This window comes from Lactuca serriola, chromosome 6, assembly GCF_051521515.1.
Source record: "Lactuca serriola cultivar US96UC23 chromosome 6, Lser_US96UC23_V15, whole genome shotgun sequence".
NCBI classification, from domain to species: Eukaryota; Viridiplantae; Streptophyta; class Magnoliopsida; order Asterales; family Asteraceae; genus Lactuca; species Lactuca serriola.
Window position 1 is genome coordinate 165,987,056 of NC_136413.1, and position 25,412 is coordinate 166,012,467.

The 25,412-nt window shown below is 33.2% G+C and overlaps 3 protein-coding genes across 7 annotated transcripts; 2 read left to right on the forward strand and 1 right to left on the reverse strand.

Annotated features, from left to right (window-relative positions):
* Window positions 1-1,191: 1,191 nt before the first annotated feature.
* On the forward strand, window positions 1,192-3,766 carry LOC145060380 (uncharacterized). The gene is made up of 4 exons (XM_079008061.1): window positions 1,192-1,401; window positions 1,458-1,620; window positions 1,726-1,986; window positions 2,088-3,766. The coding sequence occupies exons 1-4, from the start codon at window positions 1,192-1,194 to the stop codon at window positions 3,764-3,766; spliced, it is 2,313 nt and encodes a 770-aa protein (XP_078864187.1).
* Window positions 3,767-4,675: 909 nt separating this feature from the next.
* On the reverse strand, window positions 4,676-10,645 carry LOC145057316 (PH, RCC1 and FYVE domains-containing protein 1-like). Its single transcript, XM_079005121.1, has 9 exons — window positions 10,100-10,645; window positions 9,437-9,523; window positions 8,928-9,017; window positions 8,721-8,807; window positions 8,524-8,640; window positions 6,363-8,441; window positions 6,151-6,297; window positions 5,559-6,082; window positions 4,676-5,062 (listed from the first exon to the last, which is right to left on the reverse strand). The coding sequence occupies exons 1-9, from the start codon at window positions 10,145-10,147 to the stop codon at window positions 4,897-4,899; spliced, it is 3,345 nt and encodes a 1,114-aa protein (XP_078861247.1). The 5' UTR covers window positions 10,148-10,645; the 3' UTR covers window positions 4,676-4,896.
* Window positions 10,646-18,240: 7,595 nt separating this feature from the next.
* Window positions 18,241-21,530, forward strand: LOC145057317 (nuclear speckle RNA-binding protein A-like). Of its 5 annotated transcripts, none has more exons than XM_079005124.1 (7): window positions 18,241-18,453; window positions 18,555-18,686; window positions 19,328-19,473; window positions 19,664-19,991; window positions 20,741-20,802; window positions 20,976-21,060; window positions 21,194-21,530. In XM_079005124.1, exons 2-7 carry the CDS (start codon window positions 18,572-18,574, stop codon window positions 21,298-21,300), a joined length of 843 nt encoding a protein of 280 aa, XP_078861250.1. In that variant the 5' UTR covers window positions 18,241-18,453; window positions 18,555-18,571; the 3' UTR covers window positions 21,301-21,530. The 5 variants fall into 5 exon arrangements, with proteins under 5 accessions (XP_078861250.1, XP_078861249.1, XP_078861248.1 ...); XM_079005123.1 differs by having other exon boundaries at window positions 18,567-18,686; XM_079005122.1 differs by having other exon boundaries at window positions 18,570-18,686.
* Window positions 21,531-25,412: the final 3,882 nt, after the last annotated feature.

A 25,412-nucleotide genomic window follows, 5' to 3' on the forward strand; every position in this document is an offset into this window, starting at 1 on the left:
ATATTGGGTCATTATACATTGGTGATTGTATGCTTCCATAGCATTCATTGTAATATAACTAGTTTATAACCCATGAGAACCGTGATTATAAAATTAATTTAATTTTTATATTAAAAAAATCAAAATTATTAATCAATTATTTTAAATAAATTATTACTTAAGATATATTTTTTTAGTTATTTAAAATTATAATTGTTGATTTAAATGAATATGTGAAGTTATATCACCTTATAATGTGTATTAATTTTATTTTATTTTTTAATCTAATGTTATTAATTTAATATAATTAGAGTAAGAAAATTAAAATTTTGAAATTTAAAATGGAGAATCAATTATTAATTTAATGTAATTAGAGTGGAAAATTTAAATTTTAAAATTTTAAATGAATAATTAATTGGTTGACAAGTGGCCTGATACGTGACATATAATATTAATAAGTAGTTCTAATACTATGACACTTGTTAATAGGAAAATAAACCTATTCTTTTATTAGAATATGAAGATTATCTTTAATATCATCGATTCCATTTACGCATGGTCGATAGCAGAGTGCCGACTTTGACCATGTGCAACATGGGCATTCGAAAAGGGCCCAAAATCTTAAGGGGCCCAATTTTTTTTTGGTAGTATAAGCAATGGGCAACCCATTAATCTAAATTAATTAATAGAACAAGGCAAGGGAGTAGTCACGAACAGAAGCCGCGATTTGCAGCACTTCATGATCATCAATTATTCGTTCGCTCAAAAAAAAGCAATCGGCAAAGACAGCAACTTAGCGGCTCAGCGCCATTCACTCATTCAGCAAGGGTAGACGATCTTTTATGAGAAATTGAGGATTATCAAGGGTCAATTATCTGATTTTATCTCTTGCTAATCAACCAATCAGGTAAGATTTATGAGAATTGACGATTATCAAGTTTATAGTTGTCAATTGCATACTTGAATGATTCACACTTTCATAGATTATGAGTTTAATAGAATATTGAATCATTGAATGAATTTAATATTATTGAATGAATTTAATATTTGATTATCAGTTTATCTACTATAAAAATCAGTTTAATAGTCAATAGAATAGTGAATGAATGAATTAGTTTCTAAGATTCATTGAAACCAGTTTAGTAGTTTAAATTATGAGTTTATGTTTATTGTAAAATTGTTTATCAAATTATGTTTATTGTAATTGCTTGAATGTTGAAAGTTGAAACTTATGAACTTGTAGTGATGAAGTCTAAACAACCATCCGATTATCAAAAATGTAAAAAGAGAAAACTAGATGAAGAAAAGAGAAAGGTTGATGTCGGTGCTCTAGATAAATTTATCCACAGACAACCTGTTGAAAAGCACATTGAAGAACATGTTGAAGAGCATGTTGAAGAGCACATTGAAGAGCAAGAGCATGTAGAAGTAGAAGAGACAGAAGAGCATGAGCCTATTAAAGACCTTGTTGATATATATATGATCCAAGAAGGTGGGAAAAACTTAATTCGGATGAGATTAAAATTTTGGTTGAGAAAGGTCCTAAAAGAGATAGTAGTATTATGTATGGTCCCTACGATAAACTTGGTAGACGATTTTCTGCAGCTTTGTATACAAGAACTTTATCAAATTTGGAGAAGCGTGATAGAGAATGGCTAGAATATTCGAAAGAGCTAGACAGAGTATTTTGTTTCTGTTGTAAAGTGTTTAGAAAAGGGATTTCAAAAGGTAAATTGGATGGTGAAGGTTATGCAGATTGGCACCATGTTACCACTAGGGTTAAAGAACACGAAATTTCATTGGATCATCTTACAAATAGGAATAAGTGGTTTGACATGCGTAAAAGATTGAACTTGAACGAAACAATTGATAAAGTTCAACATGAGCAATTCAAGAAAGAAAGAGATTACTGGAAACAAGTGCTTTTAAGAATTATTGCAGCAGTGAAGTTTCTTGCTAAACATAATTTAGCATTTCGTGGATCCAATGAAAAGTTGTATAAAAAAGGTAACTATAAATTGTATTGTTTGTTCCAGTTCCACCAATTTTTTTTATTTGTTAATTATGATGACTGATTCCACTTCTTATTTGTTTATTGTATTTAACAGGTAATGGAAATTTTTTGGGTGTCATTGAAATGTTGGAAGAGTTTGACCCGGTTATCAAAGAGAATGTGCGACGGATCACAAGTGAAGGGCTTCATGTGCATTATCTTGGCCACCTAATCCAAAACGAACTAATATCTTTGATAGCTGAAGAAATTAAAAAAGAACTTATCAAGAAGATAAAGGAAGCAAAGTACTACTCAATCATACTTGATTGTACTCCCGATTCAAGTCACCAAGAACAAATGACTATAATAGTGAGGTATTTAAAGTTATCATATAATTCTGTTACCATCGAGGAGTCATTTTTAGGTTTTTTGAATGTTGATGATACCTCCGGAAAAGGATTATTTGATATTACACTTGAGGAGTTAAAGTCTCTTGGTCTTCAAATTGATGATATGTGTGGTCAAGGCTATGATAATGGGGCAAACATGAAAGGAAAACACCAAGGAATTCAAAAGAGATTTTTAGATATAAATCCTAGAGCGTTTTACACTCCTTGTGGTTGCCATTCTCTTAATCTAACATTATGTGATATGGCTAACAAGTGTATTAAAGGAAAGAACTTTTTTGGATTCATCCAACGTATTTATACTATCTTTGCAAATTCTACTAAGAGGTGGGAAATTTTGAAAGATAATGTTAAAGCTTGGAGTCTTAAGTCATTGTGTCAAACTTGTTGTGAAAGCCGGGCTGAGAGTGTAAAGGCGATTAAACTTCAACTTGTGGATGTACGGGAATCTTTACTTCAAGTTGGAGAAAAAGATAATGATGTTATAATTGCAAGTGAAGCAACTTCACTACCAGAAAAAGAACTTGGTGACTTTGAATTTTTGGTATCAACTGTTGTTTGGTATGAAGTACTAAACCATGTGAATATTGTGAGTAAGAAGTTACAATCAAAGGATATGCATCTTGATAATGCTATTACAGAAATAAACAAATTGATTGGGTACTTCAAGGATTATAGAGAAACTGGTTTTTCAAAAGCGGTTGTTGAAGCTAAGGAGATTGCTATTGAAATGGGTATTGATCCAATATTTCCACAAAAGCGTTTGATTGAAAGGAAAAAAAGGTTTGATGAGAGTTCAAGTAGCGAAGAAGTTTCATTTACACCTGAAGAGAATTTCAGAGTCAATTATTTCTTATACATTGTTGATCAAACTATTTCTTCTCTTGAGACAAGATTTGAACAATTCAAAGAGTATGATAAAATATTTGGTTTTTTATTTACACAAAATTCGAGGGGAATTGAAGATAAAGATCTTAAGTTATATTGTCATCGTCTTGAAAGAGCACTCAAGTTTGAAGAAAGATCGGATATTGATGCTGAGGAACTTTATACGGAGTTGAAATTATTTGAGACATTGGAAACCAATGAATTTATCAACCCTATAGATGTTTTGAAGTTTTTGAAAGAACTTGATTATTTCCCAAATGCAAGCATTGCATATAGAATATTGTTGACTATTCCAGTAACGGTCGCATCTGCAGAAAGGAGTTTTTCCAAATTGAAATTTGTGAAATCTTACCTACGCTCCACAATGAGCCAAGAAAGACTTAGCGGTTTGACGATGATATCTATCGAGAACGAAATTTTAGAGAGTATAGACTACAAAGAGTTGATCAACCAATTTGCAATCAAGAATGCTAGGAGAGCTTTAAGGATCGTCGATTAGCTGTTAGGATATTTTATTAGTCATTAAAATACTTTGATTTTGTTATGTTTATTGCTATAAGGTTTATCGTCATTTTAATAAAAAATTAGTTTATGTAATTTAATTCGTTAACATGTTACACATTAAGGCCTAAGAGCCTTTTTTTCTCCGTTTCGTCATGGGCATTTGATTCCTAGAACCGGCCATGGTCGATAGATTAATGAAATGTAAAGATAATGATGATCATCAAGGTTTTTACATAATACGATGGAATGTTGATATTCTCAACACAAAGATGGTGGAGATAAATATACAAACATCAACATATAACTATTTTAGCATTGTATGATAAGAATCATAATATCTATTGCATCATGAATTTATGATGAAATCAAGTTTTACTTGTGCTTTGAAGGAGGATATTCAAATGTGTACCTTATAAGGTATACCCTGTCGAGAGTAAAATCTTTAAAGTACATGATTACATGAAATGAAGAATGATGAGAATCTACAATTCTACATGATATTACTCGTATATTTAATAAATGGCAATGCTCTGGTATACCTTGTGCTCATTTGTAATAAATGACAATGCTCTGTACCTTGTGCTCATTGTAATAAATGACAATGCTCTGGTATACCTTGTGCTGATGTGATAGCAAAATCACTAGTGTTTACGTACTTTCACCATTTCGTGAATGTTGTAAAGTTAACCTATGAAATTTTTTTAAAAGTAAACGTTAATTAATTTATTTGTTCTTGTTTTAGGTTGGAATCTTCGGTTACAAATAAAACATAGATATATATAAATTAGTAAGAAAGTCACTTTGTTGCATTGATTTGGTAAAAAAAATATAGATATAAATTCATTGAAATTCTTGAGAGAGAGAGAGAGAGAGAGAGAGAGAGAGAGAGAGAGAACATGGTAGGTTGGTTGTTAAATAGATATAATCATAAAAATAACTACCGAGTTATGTACACTACACCACAATACAAAGGTAACAACCAACTACCCTTGAATTTAATTTAAACCCTCTAAATAAATAAATCACAATAAAAAAGGTAAATCAAAAATTAATATCTGAGTAAAAAAAAAAAGAAAAAAAATTAGGAGCCATGGAAAGGAATCATCTCTGTTGGTAAAGAGCATTTTAGTACTGGCTGGGTGTACCTAGAGATTCCCCTGACCTTCGGGCAGTCTGGGCAGCAGATACTGATGACTTATCTGACCCACCTCGCACATTATATCTCTCATAAACTTTTTCACGGTTTTCCGACCACCATGTCTCCGCTTGGTGCTCCCCAAATCTCCTACGACTGCACATTCATACAACCAATTTTAAGTATGTCACCTTATACTCTGTTTGACATGCATTGGTCTGTGAGACTGATGTCAATACGATAAAAAAAAATGCAAATTTTTGTCACGCCCAAAAAGACTGGACACGAACTTACTGTCGATCTCTCGTCACGCAAAAGACGTAAATGCTCTTCTCGTCTTCATCATGAAAAACAACATTTGAAAAGTTTGTTAGGTCCATCCTGTCCAATCCAATCATGTCCCGTGTAACGGGACATGATGGGAGTAGACTGGGCGGGACAGACCTGACAAACTTTTCAAGAGTTGTTTTTCATGATGAAGGCGAGGAGGGCATTTATGTCTTTTGCGCGACGAGAGATCGAAAGTAAGTTCGTGTCCCACCTTTTTGGGTGGGACAAAATTTTGCATTTTTTTGTCCTATAGACATCAGTCTCCGTCTCAGTCCAATGCATGAGAAACACAGTACAACCTGTTTTATGTAACGGGAAGTACCTGAAGCGGACTCTTTTGAGATCACGGGTCCCATCACGTAGAGCTACAAGTGTTATGTACACTCCAGGCTCATATTGCTCGATCCATTCGGCCTCAACTTGATCAGTGGCATTATAGGTATTATTATTATTGTTGTTGTTGTGGTGGTTGTTATTGTTACTATTGGAAGCTGGATTTCTAGATTTGAAGCCGTTATTTTCTGCTTCTTGAGAAGGAGGTGCATGATCCGGCAAATATTTGTTCCCCATTTCCACAACTGCCCCTGTGGTGCCATTAAGAGATCTGGCATCTGAATCGCCATCATTCCCGTTAGATGTCCGTACAGATTCAGTGAATCCAGCGAATGATTCAGTGGATCCCGATGTTTCATTTATAGAAGATGTCGTGTCCATTGGAGTTATTATTTGATTTTCTTCACTTGTATCAGGATTGTGAAGCATGGAATTCGAGTCCAGACCATTTGGTAACTTAATGCTGTCAAGGTCATAGGATCCAGGTGGCAATCTCTCTGCCATATCTTTAAGCTGCAATATATAATAACAAATTTAATCATAAAAACTATTTTTTTTGTTAATTAACTGTAAGAAAATACCTGTGATGTAAGAGACTTTATCACGTCTTTAGCAGCATTACATTTAGCAGATTCCTCAGCAGCCAATACCATTGCTTCCTGAGATTGTTTTCTTGACTTTTGAAGTTCTGCCTCTTGAATTTCACATTGATGTCTGAGGCTATCAACCTAAACAAGATTCATAAAAATTAAAAAACAAAACATTGTAATTTAACAAAACTTTAAGAATCTACCTGCCCACGTAATTTAAGAACTTCTTGATTCAACAAATCATTAGTCCTCTTCAAACTATCCGCCACATTTTTCGAGAAAGAAAGTCCCGATGTTGTAGGAACCGGTGTCGCCGATCTCGGAGGACTCGATTTCCTCGAGAACGGTGAAACCGCCCTCGAATTAACACCCGACTGAGTCACAATCGGCCTCGGAACCGCGTACCGGAAATCCCCACCACCACCACCACCACCCGCCTGAGAAGACCGCCCTACCGGAAACGCATCCGCCTTTCTCCCTTGGCGGGCCGCTTTATTATCCAACAACTTAATCAAATCATGATTCGAAGGCAACCCCGACTTTGCTAATCTCATATCCGATTTATCCAATCTATCTTTGTTATCCCCCGACAACCGTGGCATCACATTTCGTCTACTCCCTACGCCCGCTTCCGCCATTTTACTCAATTTAACAAAACACGAATCGCACACGCGATGCGGTTTACTCGGGTTCGGCGCTAAAGCGGCACGTAATGCTTTTCTTGAGCTACACGAATGGCAATGAACAAGCCCGCAGTTATAGCAATTATGTCGCTTTCTAGTAAACCCAAACGCTTGTCTACACGATGAACACTGCGACTGCTCGGTCCCCGAAACCCATTTGTGTAGACAAATGGAAGCAGTGTAATTCGACCCGCAAGATATAAACTTCACATGTCGGTCTTTTAACGATTCGACTAAAGTCGGGGTTTTTCGGTCTTCGATGTCTCCGTGCCCTAACCGTCCGTTCGCCCCTTTTCCCCATGTGTAGACTTCATTTCGGGAAGTTAAAACCGCAACATGGTAGGCCCCACATGCGATTTCGTCAACGGGCTCACCGGATAGTTTGTCTTCTACCAAACACGGGAGCTTTCCGTCACATTGAGGGTTCCCGAGTTGCCCGTAGACTGTGCTCCCCATTGTGAAAACGTGTCGGGAGGTGGTCAACCCTACAGTCAAACTATGTCCACACGCGACTTTGTGGAAATTGTAATCGATTAACGACGGGACACATGTCGGTTTGAGACGCGGCTCTCGGTCGCCATGACCTAACCGGTTTTTATCCCCGTCACCCCATGTGAAGAGTTTCCCGGAGGAAACTCCGGTGCTCGACCGTGTCACGATTACTTCGACTACCGCGGCGGTGTGCCATACGCCACACGCAACCGCGATAGTTCGTAACCCTAATAATGATTCGACCTCTCTCGGGCAGGGGACGTGTTCTCGGTCACCGTGACCGAGAACACCGAATGTCCCATCACCGAAGGTGAACAGCTGCCCGGTGGAGGTAATCAAAGCGGTATGCCACGGCCCGCAGGTGACCGACGCGATTTTAAGCCCTTCGAGAGGGTGACCGATTCGTTTCGGGATCCAATGGCTCACGTTTGTCCCGTGCCCAAGTAGCCCGGCGTTGTGGGTCCCGTCTCCCCATGTGTAAAGCTCGCCCGACATTGTAACCGCGCACGTGTGGAACTCGCCGCACGCGACAAAATCGATGTTGGAAACGGATAATGATTCGAGTAAACGCGGTTGTGTCACGTCTTTTTGGAACCCGTGCCCGAGCCGCCCGCCCGATTCTTCGCCCCATGTGAAAACTTCACCTTGGCGGGTGACCAGGGCAGCGTGGCGGACCCCACACGATATATGGTTTACATCTAGGACTAGGTTGGATTCTAAGGGTCGAGGTAAGAGGACATCTGCTCGAGTGGTTGAAGAATTAGGGTTTTTATCGGGGCCTAATTTGATGATGTTATTATTATCGCATATTACTTCACCCCAAATGTACACGTCACCTAAAGCATCATAGTCATCTTGGGCTGACCCGTGACTGGATGTGCTTGGAGCACTTGAGACACTGACCCGAAAAGCATCTGACCCGAATCCTTTGACTTGGATGTTTGTTTGGTCAAACATTGTAGTTGACTTTTCAAAAGTAGAAGAATTTTGATAATTCATGGGAGAAGTGTTGGAATTTGAGCCGAATGATGCGTCTGGGGAGCTTAAATCTGGTGGAGCACTGATGGAATTGTCACTTGCACTGTTTGATGTTGAATCTTTATTTTCCTGTTTGTTTAAGATTAAGTTAGTATAAAATAGAAAAAAAAAATAATAATAATCACAATTAATAATTAAAAAGAAAAATTACTTCAATGTTGAGACCTCCTTCACTCCATCCATCAATTTTGGAACGACCTCCTTGTCCAGAAATCAATGCTTTGAGGCCAGCTATCCACACTTCAGCTTCAACTTTATCCTTACAAATCTAAAAAAACAAATAATTTTTTTAAAGAATGATGAAAATGTAATTGTATTAAAAGTTTAGATTTTAGAATTATTACTTACCAAATCAAGAGATCGTTTTCCGTTGTTGTATATGAGAGAGAATGAAAGATAGTCTTTTTCGGGGCGTAGGTAACGTCTGAAAACAGCCTAGTGGCATATTTGTAAAAAGAAGCATTATGTGAAATATTTTAGATAATGAGATAAATATTTGCAAGACATATAGAGGGGCATATATGTAAATAATGATACATGATTATAGATACTTACAGTTCGTTGTCCAGGGACAATTCTTGAGACTAAAGATAATTTCAGATTCCTTTCACCACTTGTGGAAATCCAAATTAAAGATGATTCATCCTGTGTGTATTTTTAGATATAAAGACATCAGCAATCATATATTCTCAAAAAGAACTAAGGGCTTGTTTTGTCTTTTTCAAATTTAGTGTTTGTTTGTATGGATTAAGTGTTGAACAGGAAAATGATGTTTGTCTGGAGTGTATGGAGTAAGTGTTGTATACACAAAGTCTGTTTCTTTTGAATAAATGGCCATTTTATCCTTCCGTTTGGAAAATACACACATATGAGTGAAATGACAATACTACCCTGATACAAATGCATCCACAGAAACAGATTTTGAACCATCACAAACTTTCTTTACATTGTTATGTCATGCAATTTTTGTTCATATGATGTAATGTTGCAAGAAGTAAAACAAAAACAGTAATCAGGAAGTTTTCAAGACAGATTCAATGTAAGGATCAAGTTTGATAACTCACATGAGAAAGTCTAAAAGGACAAAATTTGGGCTTCCCTTTACGACCATATTTAAGTAACTGAGCGCCCTTCTTCAGAGCAATTAATGTCTGCAAAAGGGAAGAGAGCATTTAAGAACAACGGAAATACTAGTTGCAATATCATGTAAACATATAAACCATCGATCAAGCTACATCATTAGTTAAATTGTTCACATAATTCGTGATGATCTATTTATATATATGGTATGTTTTGTAACTAAGACATATGCATAAGTTATATGGTAGCTTATTAATACGATATATAATTTCATGGCCATTACTGGTATATCAATTAGAGCCCAACATGATATACATATGACAGTTTCATGAGTGAGAACCCTAGTTTTTTCCTTCCATTGTCCTAAGGCTAACAGATAGCTATGATCCAATGCCATTGAGTGATCTCCCTAAAATTCAATTATTCTACCAGGAAATGTACAAAACCAAACACCCTAAGAGAAGACATCCAATTCCTCAACTGTAGCAATTGATAAGGAAAACGCATATTTTGCTTAAATTACTCTTCATATATATAGACAGATTCATGGAGAAGAGTGATAATATATTTGGTCATGTCAAACCTAACAAGATCTCATATTTTCCGATGGTAGGGCAGGCTATATATCATAGGGGAATCAAAAATACCTGCTCGGTGTCACGGTCTGCGTTACCGTAGCTAACAAGATCTGCCATTCCATGTGACAGATTCACCGGCCCACCACCAGACGTCACTGTAATCTCCGGTCATCATCAATGGCGAGCAGGCTTGGTCTTTCGTACACTACCATCAACCTTTCACTTCACATCTAAGTTCAAACCCTCAAAGCATACGAATTTCCCTTCACGTCGCTGTCAGAGAAACGAAAATCGTCCTTTCAAACCCTAGAAATCACCAACTCCGCCCACCAGATCTACAAACCGCGCCAATAATCCGTTTGAGCTGAACACCTTTGAGTTGTCTTGGAAGATTTCAACAGCCGTTTGACCTTGAACTATAAATGGGGGAAAGGATGATGCTTGACGCTTATCTGTTTTCAACCGGTGAAGAAAGGTATGATACTGACGCTGATTAGTGGCGGTTCCCGGCCGTCAAATTGGTAGATTGACGACGGAAGGCGACGAAATCGGAATGTGGTCCCGTCGGAGTAAGCGGAGTCAAAGAGAGAATTTCTGGCTGTTTGGCGGAGTAAATGTAAGAACGCAATTCTGTTTTCCAATTTATACTACATGCTAATTATTCTGTCACTGTTATAATTTCCGATATATTAGTATAATTTAAAGCCAATCTTATTAAATAGTAACATAACTTCATAACTATTTTATTTTCTTTAAGTAATCAAGAATTAATTTTGTTTTGATATTGTACAAGTTTTGATAATTGCTCCATCTAAACTATTTAAATTACATTTTTACTTAACTTGTAGTATTGTCAAGTGTCATTTTCTTTTTAAGAAGAATTGATATAATCAGTTTGTAAATAAGTTGAGAAGATTATTTGACCATGCTTAGTTTTGAAAATAGTTCAAACAAAAAGCTTTCTTTAGTTAGATATTTTGACTAAATTACATAAATTGTCTTTATAATCCGGTTAGAATTTGTTAGAATAGTAAGGTGTTGTTTGTTTTTTCTAAAAACATTTTCTAACCACTTATTATTGTGTCGCGCAGCTCGGCCGTAATATTTGACCCTTCACAACTGTTTGTTTTTCAAAAGATTCTAACTTAAAAATTGTTGCGCATGTGCTGCGTGGTGCAACATTTTGACCATCTACTTCAAACATCTTTACATTTTACTTTAACTTATTGCAGCAATCTGCAGATGTTAAAAAGACAAATTTTTTATTACATGTTGCAGCCGTTTAATCTATCTCTTCTGCTACAGAGGGTTGCAGAGGTGATCCGCAGACAAAACAAACGACACCTAAGTTTCGTCTAATTTTTGAAAAGTTGATATATTGTATTTATATATTTTCACAAAATTCAAAGTTGGTTCCTCTTAGCTAACACCGTCCATGACCAACCATTAAATCGGTGAAAAATGACCAAATTTTTTCTGTGTTTATGTTTTATTACAAATATAAAAGACACCCATCCCACCCTACCACCACCATTTTGAAAATCAATTGGATAAATTGAAAAATGTGTCCATTAATGTAAACATTTTTTTCTTCCATACCTCCTTTAATTACACTTCAAAGACGCCTTACAAAACCCTACCAATCCATATCAAGAGTATGGGTTCAAAAGCTCCATTTAAATACACTTCAAAGACACCATATAAAACCCTACTAAACCATATCAAGAATATGGGTTCAAAAGCTCCAATCACATACATGACAAAATGTGCAACCAAACCTCCAAAATACATATTTTAAACACCATTTACACTTAAACATGATGAGACAATCTTAATCTACACACGAAAAATGAAAATTATAGTGTCAAATCAAATTTATTTCTTTAAAAATTTGCTTGAAGATTGTAACCAAATTAAAATTTATAACTATGATGTTTTTTTTTTATTATTTTTAATTTTGCATTTTGAAGTTTTTAAACATGATGAAGGAGATGAGAGAAAAAAGGGGTTTCAAAGGAGGAACTTGAAAGAGATTATACGATAAGAAGGGACATGAATCGACTATGATAGGAAGAGAATGAGAAAAAGACGGTGAGGAGAATGGGAGGGAGATGGTGAGGATAATGAGAATGACAAGGTAATGATGGGTCTAAGATGGTGGTTCCGGGGATGTGGTGGTGGTTGATGATGGATGCAGATGGTGGTGGTGGTGGCTACTCTTGACATGGAGAGGGGATGTCATGTTTCAGAGTTTTAAGGTAGATATGCGAATAATGTACAAATTTGGGCTAAATTTACGATTTTGACGAAATTATATGGACCATTTTTGTGATTTGCGTTAGATTTTATTTTTTTTTCAAAATTGTATGTGATATCTTAAGTTTCACTAGACATATTGAATTATTTAAAAGTAACTATGAAACTATCTCAAATAATTAAGTATAGTAAAAGAAGTTATTAACATCATTCACATCAAAATATTATGAAAAATATATAAATGCTCCAATTTTATTTATGTACTTAAAATATAAACAGAAATTTATTCAATCAAATTCAAACTCAAATTATTTCATAAAACAGTTTTATAACATATTAAACAGGAAGATTTTAAGAGGCTATAATTAAAGCATGATTTTTTTTTAAATGTTAATTATATATACTCACTAACGTTCATACTCGAATTATTTGCTAATAATATATTATCAAAACATATTCAACGTGAAGTTTTTTTGAAAGCCTAATGCTATATAATCAAATAAAACAAGTTTATATTATTGAAAAATTATTATGTTTATTATTTGGTCACACTACTATCAATCGTTTAGATTGTACTAAATGATATTTGAAGTTTTGGGTGTAAAACCCCTTCATTTAATAACTCTTTAATCATATTTAATTCTAAAATATTTATCATTTTCTGATCATTCAATTTGTTTTATTTTTATTTTAATTTTAATTTTAATATTAAATATTGAACTTATAATAATTATAGAGTATTTATATTTATATTTTTTAACTATGCATGCAATAATTTATTACTTTTTATATTTTCAAACAAATAACCAGGTATTTATTTTTCTAACTTTCTGTATTGTACTATATTTGTTTCATTAAATATTACTATCAAGTATTATTCCTTTTTTAAAACATATTAGACAATTTAAAAAATAATAATAGAAACAACCAGTGATTGGAAAATGTTTTTGATAACATGTTAACAAAATAGTTAATGAAAACTGATATACCAACACAAAGAAATAATAGTGGTTACGCATTCCCTAATTACTATAATATTATTGTCTTAGAATTAGAAAAGATTTTATTTACAATAAAAAAAAAGGTATTATAATATCATATTTGAATCATTAAAACTTTGATTAACTAAGTAATAATCAATGAAGGGTAACGAGGATTATTAAGTACGGCGATCTTTCCTCGAAGCATGCGTGACAAAAAGAAAAGTGAAAAAAAGCGTTCTCGTCATCGGTAATCGGCTCAGAATTTTGGGATGACGAGCTACGAAGATTGTGTAGGTGAGCGACCAAGGTATTGGTATGAATGATGCATATGCGGGGCCCTTTTGTAATAAAATAAACTAAGTGGGGTGTATGTGTAAACTTGGAAGGGGAAGCTCACCAAACACTGTTCAATTTCAATCACTCTCAATGCTTTTTCTTTTTTAATTATACTTGTTAAATTAAAATTAAAAATTAACATTAGGGCTCGGTTCAATGTTAGCATAAAAGTGAAACCAAGCCATAATGCATTGGTCGGAGTTTTACAAAACTGTGTTTTGAGTTTTGGTTGTTTTAGATCTGTTAGTTTAGTTATTTTTCTGCTTGTGTATGCTTTTAGTAAAATAAACATGTATTTTGTTAAATATTAATTGAAAATTATTAAGCAGTATAACTAGACAGCATAGTTTAATGTATATTTGTGTTTGTTTAAAATCCGACTGAATATTTTGATTTCTTTTTAAACAAATTTAGAATACTGATTTTCAAAATTGTTTTACCTTTTAGTTATTTTCGATTTAGGACTGGTTTTTTGGTGCTATGCACATTCCTTAGTTTTTTTTTTAAATAAGACAATCATGGTTGGTCATAAGGAATCAAATATCATCAAATGCCTAGGACGAGTCAGAAAAAATGAGTAATTATCATTATTATAAGGTTTTTATTTTTAAATAAAAATATATAATAAAAAAATCGGGTCTTATGATGCTGCCCATTTTGCTCCCCTCAACACCCCTACGAAGACAAAGACAAGGGTTGAAAACTGAAGCATCAAGGATTGATCTAATGGATTTAGTGATCACCCAGCTATTACTAAGTGCCACATGAAACAAAAACCTAAAAGTTTCTAATAGTTGGACGAAATTAAAATACTCAAGCTATTCAACTTGGTATCTCCTTCTTTTCCAATTCCATGACCAATGAATGGACAAGTCTTCCTTGATCAATACCCTGTGAGAAACAATGCACTTTTTCTCGGCTTCAATAAGGTATAAACGACCAAATCTGTCTTTAAGAGGTGTATTTTCAGCCTACTTATCCTTCCAAAACCTTAGTCCATATCCATTTCTTACATTCATTTTGAATAAATAGGCAAAGGCCAATCACGATGTATGAAATGGTCCTCGTTAATTTAGCAATAACAAGTCACGTCTCGAGAATATATCATTTAACTAAAGGCTCACCCTTTTGACAAAAATACTTGTTTATATTACGAATTACAAGAGCCCAAAGAGAATTTTCATAAGTTTTGATGTGTCACTGCCATTGCGCTAGCAACACAAGGTTAGATGTGCAAACACTCCCACAAGTCGGCTAAGAATTTATGACATTACCATATTCGAGATAAAATTGTGTATAATAGTAACATACTACAAATATGGATAATATATTTTTAGTTTTTACTTATAATAACAATGCATTTAGTTTATTTTACGCATAAAATTGTGTAGAATAATAGTGTACTTTGCACTTGCAACCAATATGGACAATGTACTTTAGTTTTAACCGTAATGCATTTTATTTTTATCCATGATAACTTTGTAATTGAACTTTATTTATAACACCAACATACTTATATTTTGAATGTGTTTTATTTTTTACAAATTGCCATTATTAGTAAATAAATATAAGTTTGTTATGTCCAAGGAGTTGTAAACATGTTGCTATTATTATGTAAACAGTGTAAGTTTTCAAAGTTTCAACAAAACAAGATCAAAAAATGTGAAAAAAAAAAAAATACATTACTATTGCACAAAGAAGTTTAGTTTAACGGTTGTGTTTTCGCCTTGTACTTGATCCATAAAAATATAGATACATTAATATTGTGAATATTGTAACACGAGTTCATTAACGCTTGATAAAATACATTGCATTCTTATTTTGTCTGGATTTTTAACAAAACTTTTAACCTTTCAATCTGTGGAATAGACTGTTTGATTTTATTATGGAAGCAACTTGGGTTAAAACAAGAATTATTATTGTTAAATAATTAAATCTTCCCATGCCTTTGTTTGGAATGATTATTAGGTTTCTCTTGCACTCATGGCAGGTGTGATTAGTGGGACTCCATTATACATATATAATTATTTCTAAATGTGCTTTGCGGCGTTGTTAGTATAATTAATTTAGATTCATAAACAAAACCATTCTTTTATATGTATTGGATGCATTTTAAGCCTTGTCAACAATAAGCATGATCTGAAAAAGTTAATAGCACTTACGACATATGAATAGATCCTCCTATTTTAAATACACTTGCCCTAGTATACAATTATGCATATTTTAACATGTTTTCCTTGTCCTTTTGCATTGCATTTCACACATTCACATGATGCATTTCATTGCTTTATGGGACTTTTGTGTACTTGTGTGGAGTTGGTTTATTGTCGTGGGACATGGTTTGGAACATTTGAGGATCCGTTGGGACTATTTTCAGGTGCCAAAAGCCAGAAACGAAAAAATAGAAATCACAAGATGGTGATCCAACAACATATAGACACAAACATATAGACATAAACATATAGATACATGCCTTAAAATCCACACAATCGTGTGAAAGGAAGGGCACAAAGGACATTTACACAACCATGTAGACCCAAGGAAAAAAAAGCACACAATCATATTGGATGATTTCATTACGGTAATTTTTGTGTTTGTTTACGAGAGAAAAGAAGCATTTTTCCAATTAAAGACACAGAGATGAAGAAGCAAGAAGTATCAAAGGAGATTTCATGATTAACATTTGAAGGAAGTGTAATTACCGGATTAATTATTGGTTTAACTCCTACTTTGTTTGTAATAAGCTTTTAACCAACATGATTGTATATAAAAAAAACCCTTTAACTATTCAACTTTATATATTAAATTACTATTGATTTTCACATCCAAAGGAATATATCATATTAGAATCTTCTATGGTAGACACGTAGAAGCCTATGGATGCCTATGCATAGAGATCACCTTCTCCAAGCAATCAACCGTAGCCGAAAGTTGTCAATTTCACCATCTTGATGGGACTTTCGATACGTTTTGTTTAATCAATGTCTTCTTGTCTTAAGAAACACCACTTAGGGTTAATCTATATACCAGTTAACTCTCTGACGGGAATATAATATTTATTCCGAACGAAACATTCATAAGTTTCATTGAATCCACACAATCGTGTGAAAGGAAGGGCAGAAAGGACATTTACACAACCATATAGACATAAACATATAGATACATGCCTTAAAATCCACACAATCGTGTGAAAGGAAGCGCACAAAGGACATTTATACAACCATGTAGACCCAAGGAAAAAAAACACACAATCATATTGGATGATTTCATTGCGACTACGGTAATTTTTGTGTTTGTTTACAAGAGAAAAGAAGCATTTTTCCAATTAAAGACACAGAGATGAAGAAGCAAGAAGTATCAAAGGAGATTTCATGATTAACATTTAAAGGAAGTGTAATTACCGGATTAATTAGTGGTTTAACTCCTACTTTGTTTGTAATAAGTTTTTAACCAACATGATTGTATATATAAAAAAAACCCTTTAACTATTCGACTTTATATATTAAATTACTATTGATTTTCACATCCAAAGGAATATATCATATTAGAATCTTCTATGGTAGAACCGTAGAAGCCTATGGATGCCTACGTACAGAGATCACCTTCTCCAAGTAATCAACCGTAACCGAAAGTTGTCAGTTTCACCATCCCGATGGGACTTTCGATACGTTTGTTTAATCAATGTCTTCTTGTCTTAAGAAACACCACTTAGGGTTGATCTATATATCAATTAACCGTCTGACAGGAATATAATATTTATTCGGAACGAAACATTCATAAGTTTCATTGATCTCTTATGCAATTACAAACACTGAAAGTGCGATCTCTTTTTTAGAAACGGATGCCAACTAGTTTCCCGACTTAGGAAAAAACACGAGCCCATCTCGTTAGAGGATACACAATCATTGATCAAAAGGAGACAAAAAGCAAGTCAATCGACCGTATTTAGGGAGATGCATTAATAAATCATTTATTTCTTGTGAGATTTGTTTGTTTCCTAAATTTGTATTAGATTTTAGATAATTTCCAATCCTTAACACTAGCTTTTATACTAAACTTATAATTATAATTATAGTATAAAAAAATAATACAACAACTAAATTCTTTCTTAAATTATACTTAACACCGAACAAATTATTGTAGGTATATTATATTTTATCCAACTTTTATAGTGTAAAAAGATAGTGTTGATGAATAATATAACATTATATTCAATGTTACAATATGCACCAACACTATATATAATAATATATTTAGTGTATAGTTTGATATTTTAACATAAAAACGATCTTAGTATAAATTATATAGAGGTTTGAGATACAATGTCTATTTCATATTATTTTAAAACCATGTCAAATTGCATCGAGTGAACTGGCCGTTATATTTTATATAGAATTATCGTTTTTTTTTTTTTTTTGTACTATTTTATTGTGTTTCTCAATGAATTCATATTCATAATTTCTTTTTTATAAACCTATTCTTAAGTAATTTTACAAACATAATATATTACAAATATAATAAATAATAGTTTTATAATAAATTTTCAAAAAAAAAAAAATAATCAATTAATGATATTTATTGATTATCCCCTAATTTTTTTGTAACGAAAAGAACCTACCACCAACACGTTTGGAGTCACCACAATTATGCAACCCTAGGGGCCAATAGCGTAACAAATCCACGTCTACGGAGTGGACGTGCGTCGTTGCCACTTGACTTCTCTTGAGTCGCTTCAAACTGCATCCGCAATCCAAATTCCTAACGAGAGAAGCCTTCAATTTTGATTCTGTTTGCCCTTTAACGACAGGGCACATCACGCAAACCCTAGGGTTCTATACCCTGTGCCAGGTACTTAACTCGGATTCTCGCTAATTACCCTTCAATTATCGCATTTCTTCACGGATTTTCAGTTTCGTCTTTCGTTTGATTCGATACTTTACTTGCACAAGCTGAATTTACAGCAGAAATGGCAGATGGCTATTGGAGTAGACAACGAGAGCAGCAGCAGCAACAACAACAGCACGAACAACAGCAACTATATTCTTCAGCCTCACTGCTTAAACGACCTCGTTCTGATTATGGTAGATACCAATTGATCTCTATTAGCTTTTTTGTTTGATTATTGGTAGTGCTTTGTTATATAGGTATGCAAGATTGATGCTTTGAATCACACATGTAAAATCGCATAGCTAATTAACTTTGATGTAATCATGGTGCAATACACATGTCTATTTCCTGGAATCTGGATCCGTTCCAGTAGTCTAGGGTGACTTCGAAATATCCTGAATCAATTGTCTAAAAGTACTTGAATCCACCCAAGATCTTTGTGATCCATATCCCACTACTTTCAATCTCAATGCTTCTTCTATGTAACAACATTCAACCAGGCCTGATCTTGATTTTCTAGAATTTAACATTCTAAATTTTTAGTTGACAAAATATCAGTTCTTTAACATTTGAGCATAAAGAAGGGTTTATGTCAAGATTTAGCAACAAACGATTCCGTATGTGCTCATTTAATGATTTAGGTATTTAGCAACCAATTATATTGTATATGTGCTCATTTAGTCATTATTCTCATTTTAATGTCTAGAAGGTAACCAATTATAATCAATTAATGGTTGTTTAAAATATACCATTATAACCTGTTATAGCAAGTGGCATATAACTGTAATAATACTTAATAAGTGGCTAATTTATAACCTGTTATGGATAAATGCAGACCTCCCACCTGCTGGATTACCATTCTCTTATGAAATGCCTAATAATTATTTGCCACAAAATGATGATCTTGGAGGGGCCCACAGTCATGCTATAAAGGACACAAAGACAATTGGATCTGCATATGATCACTACCTCCAAACTGCAGTAATCCCTTTTCTTTTCTTTTTTTTTTTTTTTTCTTTTTAAGTCCACCTTGTATGAAGTGTTGTCTGGATAAATAATCTTAAAAAATCTTATTTTCTTGACTTTTTTTATTAAGTCAAAAAGAAAGAGCACATGAATGTTGTGTTATTTGATTAGTTTGCTTACATGTTCTTGTTTATGACTAATTTAGAAGCTTTCATCGGGGGAAGGTAGTGGCTATGGTGTTGTGTCAGGGGTAGGAAGGGAAATTGGTGGTGGAATGCATTCTTTTCCTTTATCGGATCCGATTTCAATGACCCGTGTTGGGCCCATGGGCCTTGATCATGGACCTAATGGTCGAGCCCTTCAAATGGATCATCATAATCATAATCATAATCATCATCATCATCATCATTCACCTGTTGATATGAATATGATGGGTAGAGGTGTACGTGAAACTTTGCCTCTTCCTGCTGATGCATCAAGTACCCTTTACATTGAGGGACTCCCACCAAATTGCACAAAGAGAGAAGTGGCTCGTATCCTTTGTTATGTAGGACAGGGGCAAAATGGTCATTTTTTTACTTGTGTTGGACTAGGACTGAGACTGATGGTAATGGGACAAAAGTTGAAAGTTTTTGTCACGTTCAAAAAGTTTTAACGAGGAGAGAGGTGGCTTGCATCCTTTTGAGTCCCACGGGACAGGGACAAAATGGTCATTTTACGTGCATTGGACTAGGACTTAGACTGATGCTGATAGCAAAAAATTGAAATTTTTTGTCCCATTGAAAAAGGTGGGACAGAGACGGACGGGTTACTGAACCCTTGACCTCTCATATGTGCAAAAGACATGACTGCCCTCCTAATCTTCATCATCATAAATATCCTTTGGGACCCGTTTGCTATGCAGGACTTGGGCAAAATGGTCATTATACATGCATTGGACTAGGACTGAACTGATGGTGGGACATAGACTCTCTCTTGACTTCTTGATCTCTCGCCTGTGCAAAAAGACGTGAATGCCCTCCTCCTTCATCATTTGAAATATCCTTTTTGCCTGTTTGTTATGCGGGAGAGGGGCAATATGGTCATTTTACATGCATTGGACTAAGACTGAGGCTGATATTAATGTGACAAAAATTGCAAGTTTTTGTCCCATTCAAAAAGGCGGGACAAAGACTTGCTCTTGATCTCTCAACCTCTCCTGTGTGCAAAAGACGTAAATGCCCCTCGTGTCTTTTGTACAATATTAAATGAAATACTCACATTCTTTTACTTTGGTACCAAGATATATTTCGTCCTTTTGTTGGGTATAAAGAAGTGCGACTTGTAAGCAAGGAATCAAAACATGTAAGCCAAAATTCACAACACCAAATTTGATTTTATTTGTTTTCTACTTTGCTACTTATATTTTTATATTGGTTAAATGCAAGAAATAGCATCATACTTCCATTAATATGTTTATATAAATATCCTACTTTTATTTAATACAAATTAAATTTGTATTATTTTTCTCTTTGTAGCAGCGAAATGGAGATCCTGTTATCATTAGCTTTGTGGATTTTAGTACTCCCGCTTGTGCAGCAACTGCAATGAGTGCTTTACAAGGTAATGATTTTTAAGGCTAAATGCAAGAGATAGCAATTTACTTCATTTTATTTGTGTATTATAGAATCTTACTTTCATTTCTTTCTATTACATCATTTTATTTATTTATTTATTTGATTATTTTGGTGAATAGGTTATAAGATGGATGAACATGATCCTGATTCTGCATATCTGAGGCTACAGTTCTCCAAGTATCCGGGTCCACGGTCGGGACCCACGCGCCGGGGTGGTAGGCGATGAGCTGGCATGCAGAGGAAGATTTTTTTTTTTTTTTTTTTTTTTTTTTTTAATTATTATTATTTTTAATTTAGTCTTGTAATGGTCTGGTGTTTTATTATTTTGTATTGTTAAAGTCTTTCTAATGATTATTCATTCGCCCTCCATACAACAACTAAATATAGTAACTAGAAAATACAACACTTTAGATTATTTAAAGAAAATTTGGGTTTTAGATTGTTTACTCTTTGAAATTCTTTTGGAGTTTGTATTTGTATTTTTTGAATTTAATAAAATCAATTAAGATAATTAGTCAATGTAGTACGAGTTGACGTGATACAAGGTTAATTATTAGAAGCCAATAACCATTTTTACTTGGTTTTTTTTGCAAATGGCAACGGGATTTGAAAATTTATAATTTTTGAACTATTTTTTCTGACAAAACATGAATTTAAAAAACTTTTTTTTTTTTCAGGAGGTTCGAAAATTCATATAGTATGCAAAAATTCTCAAATCCTATGCATGATTTTCAAAATTCTTCTTTGTGTTTTTGGGTTAAGTTCTGAACGTGTTTATGGTTAATTCGTAAGTTTCAAACTAGCTATTCGTGTTAAATATATACATTAAAATTATATAATAGAGATGATGGAAAGGGACAAAAACCAATCTTTGTTAAAAAATGAAGATTTTGTAATAAAGATGATGGAGAAAAAGATGTGATCGAAAAAAAAAGTAATTTGAAAATAAAAAAATAGTTTAAACCTCCAAAGTCTTAGGTTATGTTTGGTGTATTAACCAAAAAGCTAACTATTAGTTTATAAGCTAGTTGATAAAAAATAAGGTTTAATAAAAAAAAACTAGGTGATATGCTAGCTAAAATATATAAAATGATATAAAATATAATTTAGAAAAATAATGTTTATAATTAATTAAGAGTGTATTTAGAAAATTAAAATAAAAAAAAATTCTGAAAAACTAGTCCAAGTAATTTTTTAAAAAGTTAGCTTATAAAAACATGAAAATTTAAAAAAACTGAAAAAATAAGTTAGTTTTAGAGTGCCAAACATAATTAATAGTGTTGCTTTGCAAAATTTTCTACAAGAATATGTTATTGAACCATTAAAATTTTGATTTTTTTTATAAAACTAGTATTTTGCCAGAAAAATAGTTTTCCGGTTGCTTTTTGCAATTCATTACCGAAAAAAACTCACCAAGCCAAAACAAATATTTCAAAAAAAAAAAAAAAAAATCAAAGTAGATTGGTTTTTATGGAATTTGACAATTGAAATGAAAATGATAAAATTGATAGAATTATGTGTGAGTACAAGTATATAACCGTGGATCTTTATTTAGTGTATGTTAATGAAAAAGGTTTAGTATATGGTCATCATAATTCTTTCTTTACAATTAAAATTAAAGATATAAAAATCAAAATACCTTGTTTTCAAATGTATCAATAAGAAAATATCACCTCCCTTCTTAGAACTTATTTATGGATTTTCACTTATTCTTTATTATTTAGACAAGTCTGCATGTGCAAAAGAAAAAAGAAATTAAGACTTTTCTAACGAACAACTAATGCTTCCATATTCTATTTTTTCTAGAAAGCAAAATATTTAATAATAAACTCGCCATCTTACTATTCATTAATTTTGTTTTGGTAGTGTGTATAATACAAATCGGGTACATAATTAATGTAATTTTAAATGTTGATTATATATTTCGATATTTTATGTTAGAGAAATCAAATATCCTACTATCTTTTTCTTTCTATATATCTTACTATCAATATGAAATGATGACAAATATTATATTTTGATAAAAATTAATTATATTTTTGGATACTTCTCATCATTTTAAATTGATAACAAGATAATTAGAAAAAAAATATATTTAATTTCTCTTTATGTTAAATTCATATTTAAATTATTAACTTCACTAGATTTTAAGAAACAACCTCCTCCCTTAATGATCTTTCTTCCTTCCCATTTGTGTTTTGTTGTCGATAGGTCTCAAAATGTTTAGATGTGATCTCTGTTTGTAGTTTTAGAAGTATTGTTTTTAGTTTGATAATATATATATATATATATATATATATATATATATATATATATATATATGTTTAAATGTGTATTGACATCTATTGTGTGAATGTGTGGACAGTGCTATTCTGTGAGAATATCAAAGAAAATATATTGTTTGATAAAGTGAATACGTTCATTCTTACATAACTATTGTCATTATCATCAATCTCACTAATTAGATCATCTATAAAGTTATTATAGACTTTTTTTTTATTATTATTCGACAAAATTGCAAAAATAGTCTCTGTGGTATGCAAATTTTTAGGGTTTTAGTTCAAACCACGAGTTTTTTGGTTGATCAAAAATCAAAAAGGGGGAGGCGCCTTCGTTTTCATCAGATTGAGAAAAGAATAGACGAAGCAGCAAGAGAGGTTGTCTGGTGATGGATCAAAAATTGCGAGGAGGGAGAAGGGTGTCCGACTGAAAAAGCAAAAGAGAAAAGGGCCAAGGCGGATTAGCGACTTAAGAGAGGGTGTTTGGCTTTAAAGTCAATCGGTAAGGTGGAGGGTGAGATTGAAACTGATCTCCAACGATCCGACCTTCAATTGGGGTGTAGAGATTGAGAAGGATAGTAACGGTCGCATGGGGATTGATCTTTCTTTTCTAATCCAACAATTATGCGAGGAAGGAGGTGTTCGGGGTTGTGTTTTCTAGACAATCACACCTATTTTCTATTGTCGAGCTGATTTCATATCCACCTCCAGTAATAATCAATTTAAACTTCTGATTCTGGTTTATATATGTGGTTAATAATCGGTTTAGGCTTCTGATGTCTAGTTGTGGTTAGATAGCTTTTGATTTCATCTGTTCTTTTTCTTTATTGGTTAGTCATGGTTTCTTGCATGATGTTGATGTGGGAAGATGAGTTTTGCAGAGGTTACAGGAGATTTGTGATGGAGTTGGTGTCGTCTCCTCCGGCTCCAAAGAATGCTCCAGTGAGTAGTGAGTAGAGATTGAAGGTGGGTTTCAAGTTCAAGACATTGTGGTGGATTTGGGATAGGAGGATTGTCGTGGATTTGTGTATTTGTCAAGGTTGTAAAAATCGCTTGACGGTAGCTCGACGGTCGACTGGTGTTAAGAGATTAATCGGTCTTGGCGAGGATTAATCGATGATTAATCGGAGACCATAGATTATTAATAAAAAATTAAATTTAATTAAATATTAATATATCTTAAGAAAAACAAGTACTTCAAAATTAGAAAATAAGAAAAATTGTAATTTGGAAATTTGGAAATTGGAAACTATGAACATTTTGGTATAATATCTGAAATTTTGAAAATTTGAAAATTTTGGAGTAAAAAAAGAAAGTTGGTTTTTTGAATTTTTTTTTTTAAATTTTGACCTTTTTTTGACTTTTTTCGACTTTTTCTGACTTTTGTTGACCGATTAATCCCGCCAAACCCGATTAATCCTAAATTTGCCAAACGATTAATCGTCGATTAATCCTAATTTCTGCAACCATGGTATTTGTGTTAACACAGTAAACACACTCAAATGAGAGAGAGAGAGAGAGAGAGAGAGAGAGAGAAATAAATAAATATTTTTTTTTAAAAGAGGGATATATATTTTTTAGTGCAAAAATGGTCCTTTAGAAGTGAAAAGACAAATATACCCTCATGTGAGAGACACATGAGGGAGTTAACAACAACAAGTTAACGGAAGTTAAGTCCGGGGACCAATTCCACATACAAACCATTATAAAAAGACCATAAATCCAAAAAACTTGGGGCTTGGACTAAAACCTCAAAAATTTGCTTACCATAGGGACCATTTTTGCAATTTTGTCTTATTATTCTCATCCTGTCAGAATGTTTATTGAGTCATATTTTATAAAAATAAAAATGAGTGAAAAACGATGTGTGAGAACAAAAATAAATAAGAATTAATGAGAATGCTTGAAAATGACAATAGTTGTATGAGGTTGAACGTAATCACATTACTAAACAACCTATTATCTTAATAATTCTTATAGAATAACACTGTCCACACGTCCACACAATAATTGTCCATCTACATTATAACCTATATATATATATATATATATATATATA

Bases quoted from the DNA above. Each gene is read 5' to 3' on its own strand.
- LOC145057317 (XM_079005124.1), top strand. From the start codon at position 18,572: ATGGCAGATGGCTATTGGAGTAGACAACGAGAGCAGCAGCAGCAACAA. The intron at 19,474-19,663 runs GTAATCCCTTTT...TGACTAATTTAG, and splicing joins ATCACTACCTCCAAACTGCA to AAGCTTTCATCGGGGGAAGG. The intron at 19,992-20,740 runs GTATCCTTTGTT...TTTGGTACCAAG, and splicing joins CACAAAGAGAGAAGTGGCTC to ATATATTTCGTCCTTTTGTT.
- LOC145060380 (XM_079008061.1), top strand. From the start codon at position 1,192: ATGTTGAAAGTTGAAACTTATGAACTTGTAGTGATGAAGTCTAAACAA. The intron at 1,621-1,725 runs GTGATAGAGAAT...TGGATGGTGAAG, and splicing joins TTTATCAAATTTGGAGAAGC to GTTATGCAGATTGGCACCAT. The intron at 1,987-2,087 runs GTAACTATAAAT...TGTATTTAACAG, and splicing joins TGAAAAGTTGTATAAAAAAG to GTAATGGAAATTTTTTGGGT.
- LOC145057316 (XM_079005121.1), bottom strand. From the start codon at position 10,147: ATGGCAGATCTTGTTAGCTACGGTAACGCAGACCGTGACACCGAGCAG. The intron at 6,298-6,362 runs GTAGATTCTTAA...AATCTTGTTTAG, and splicing joins TTCTTAAATTACGTGGGCAG to GTTGATAGCCTCAGACATCA. The intron at 5,063-5,558 runs GTACTTCCCGTT...ATGAATGTGCAG, and splicing joins CTCAAAAGAGTCCGCTTCAG to TCGTAGGAGATTTGGGGAGC.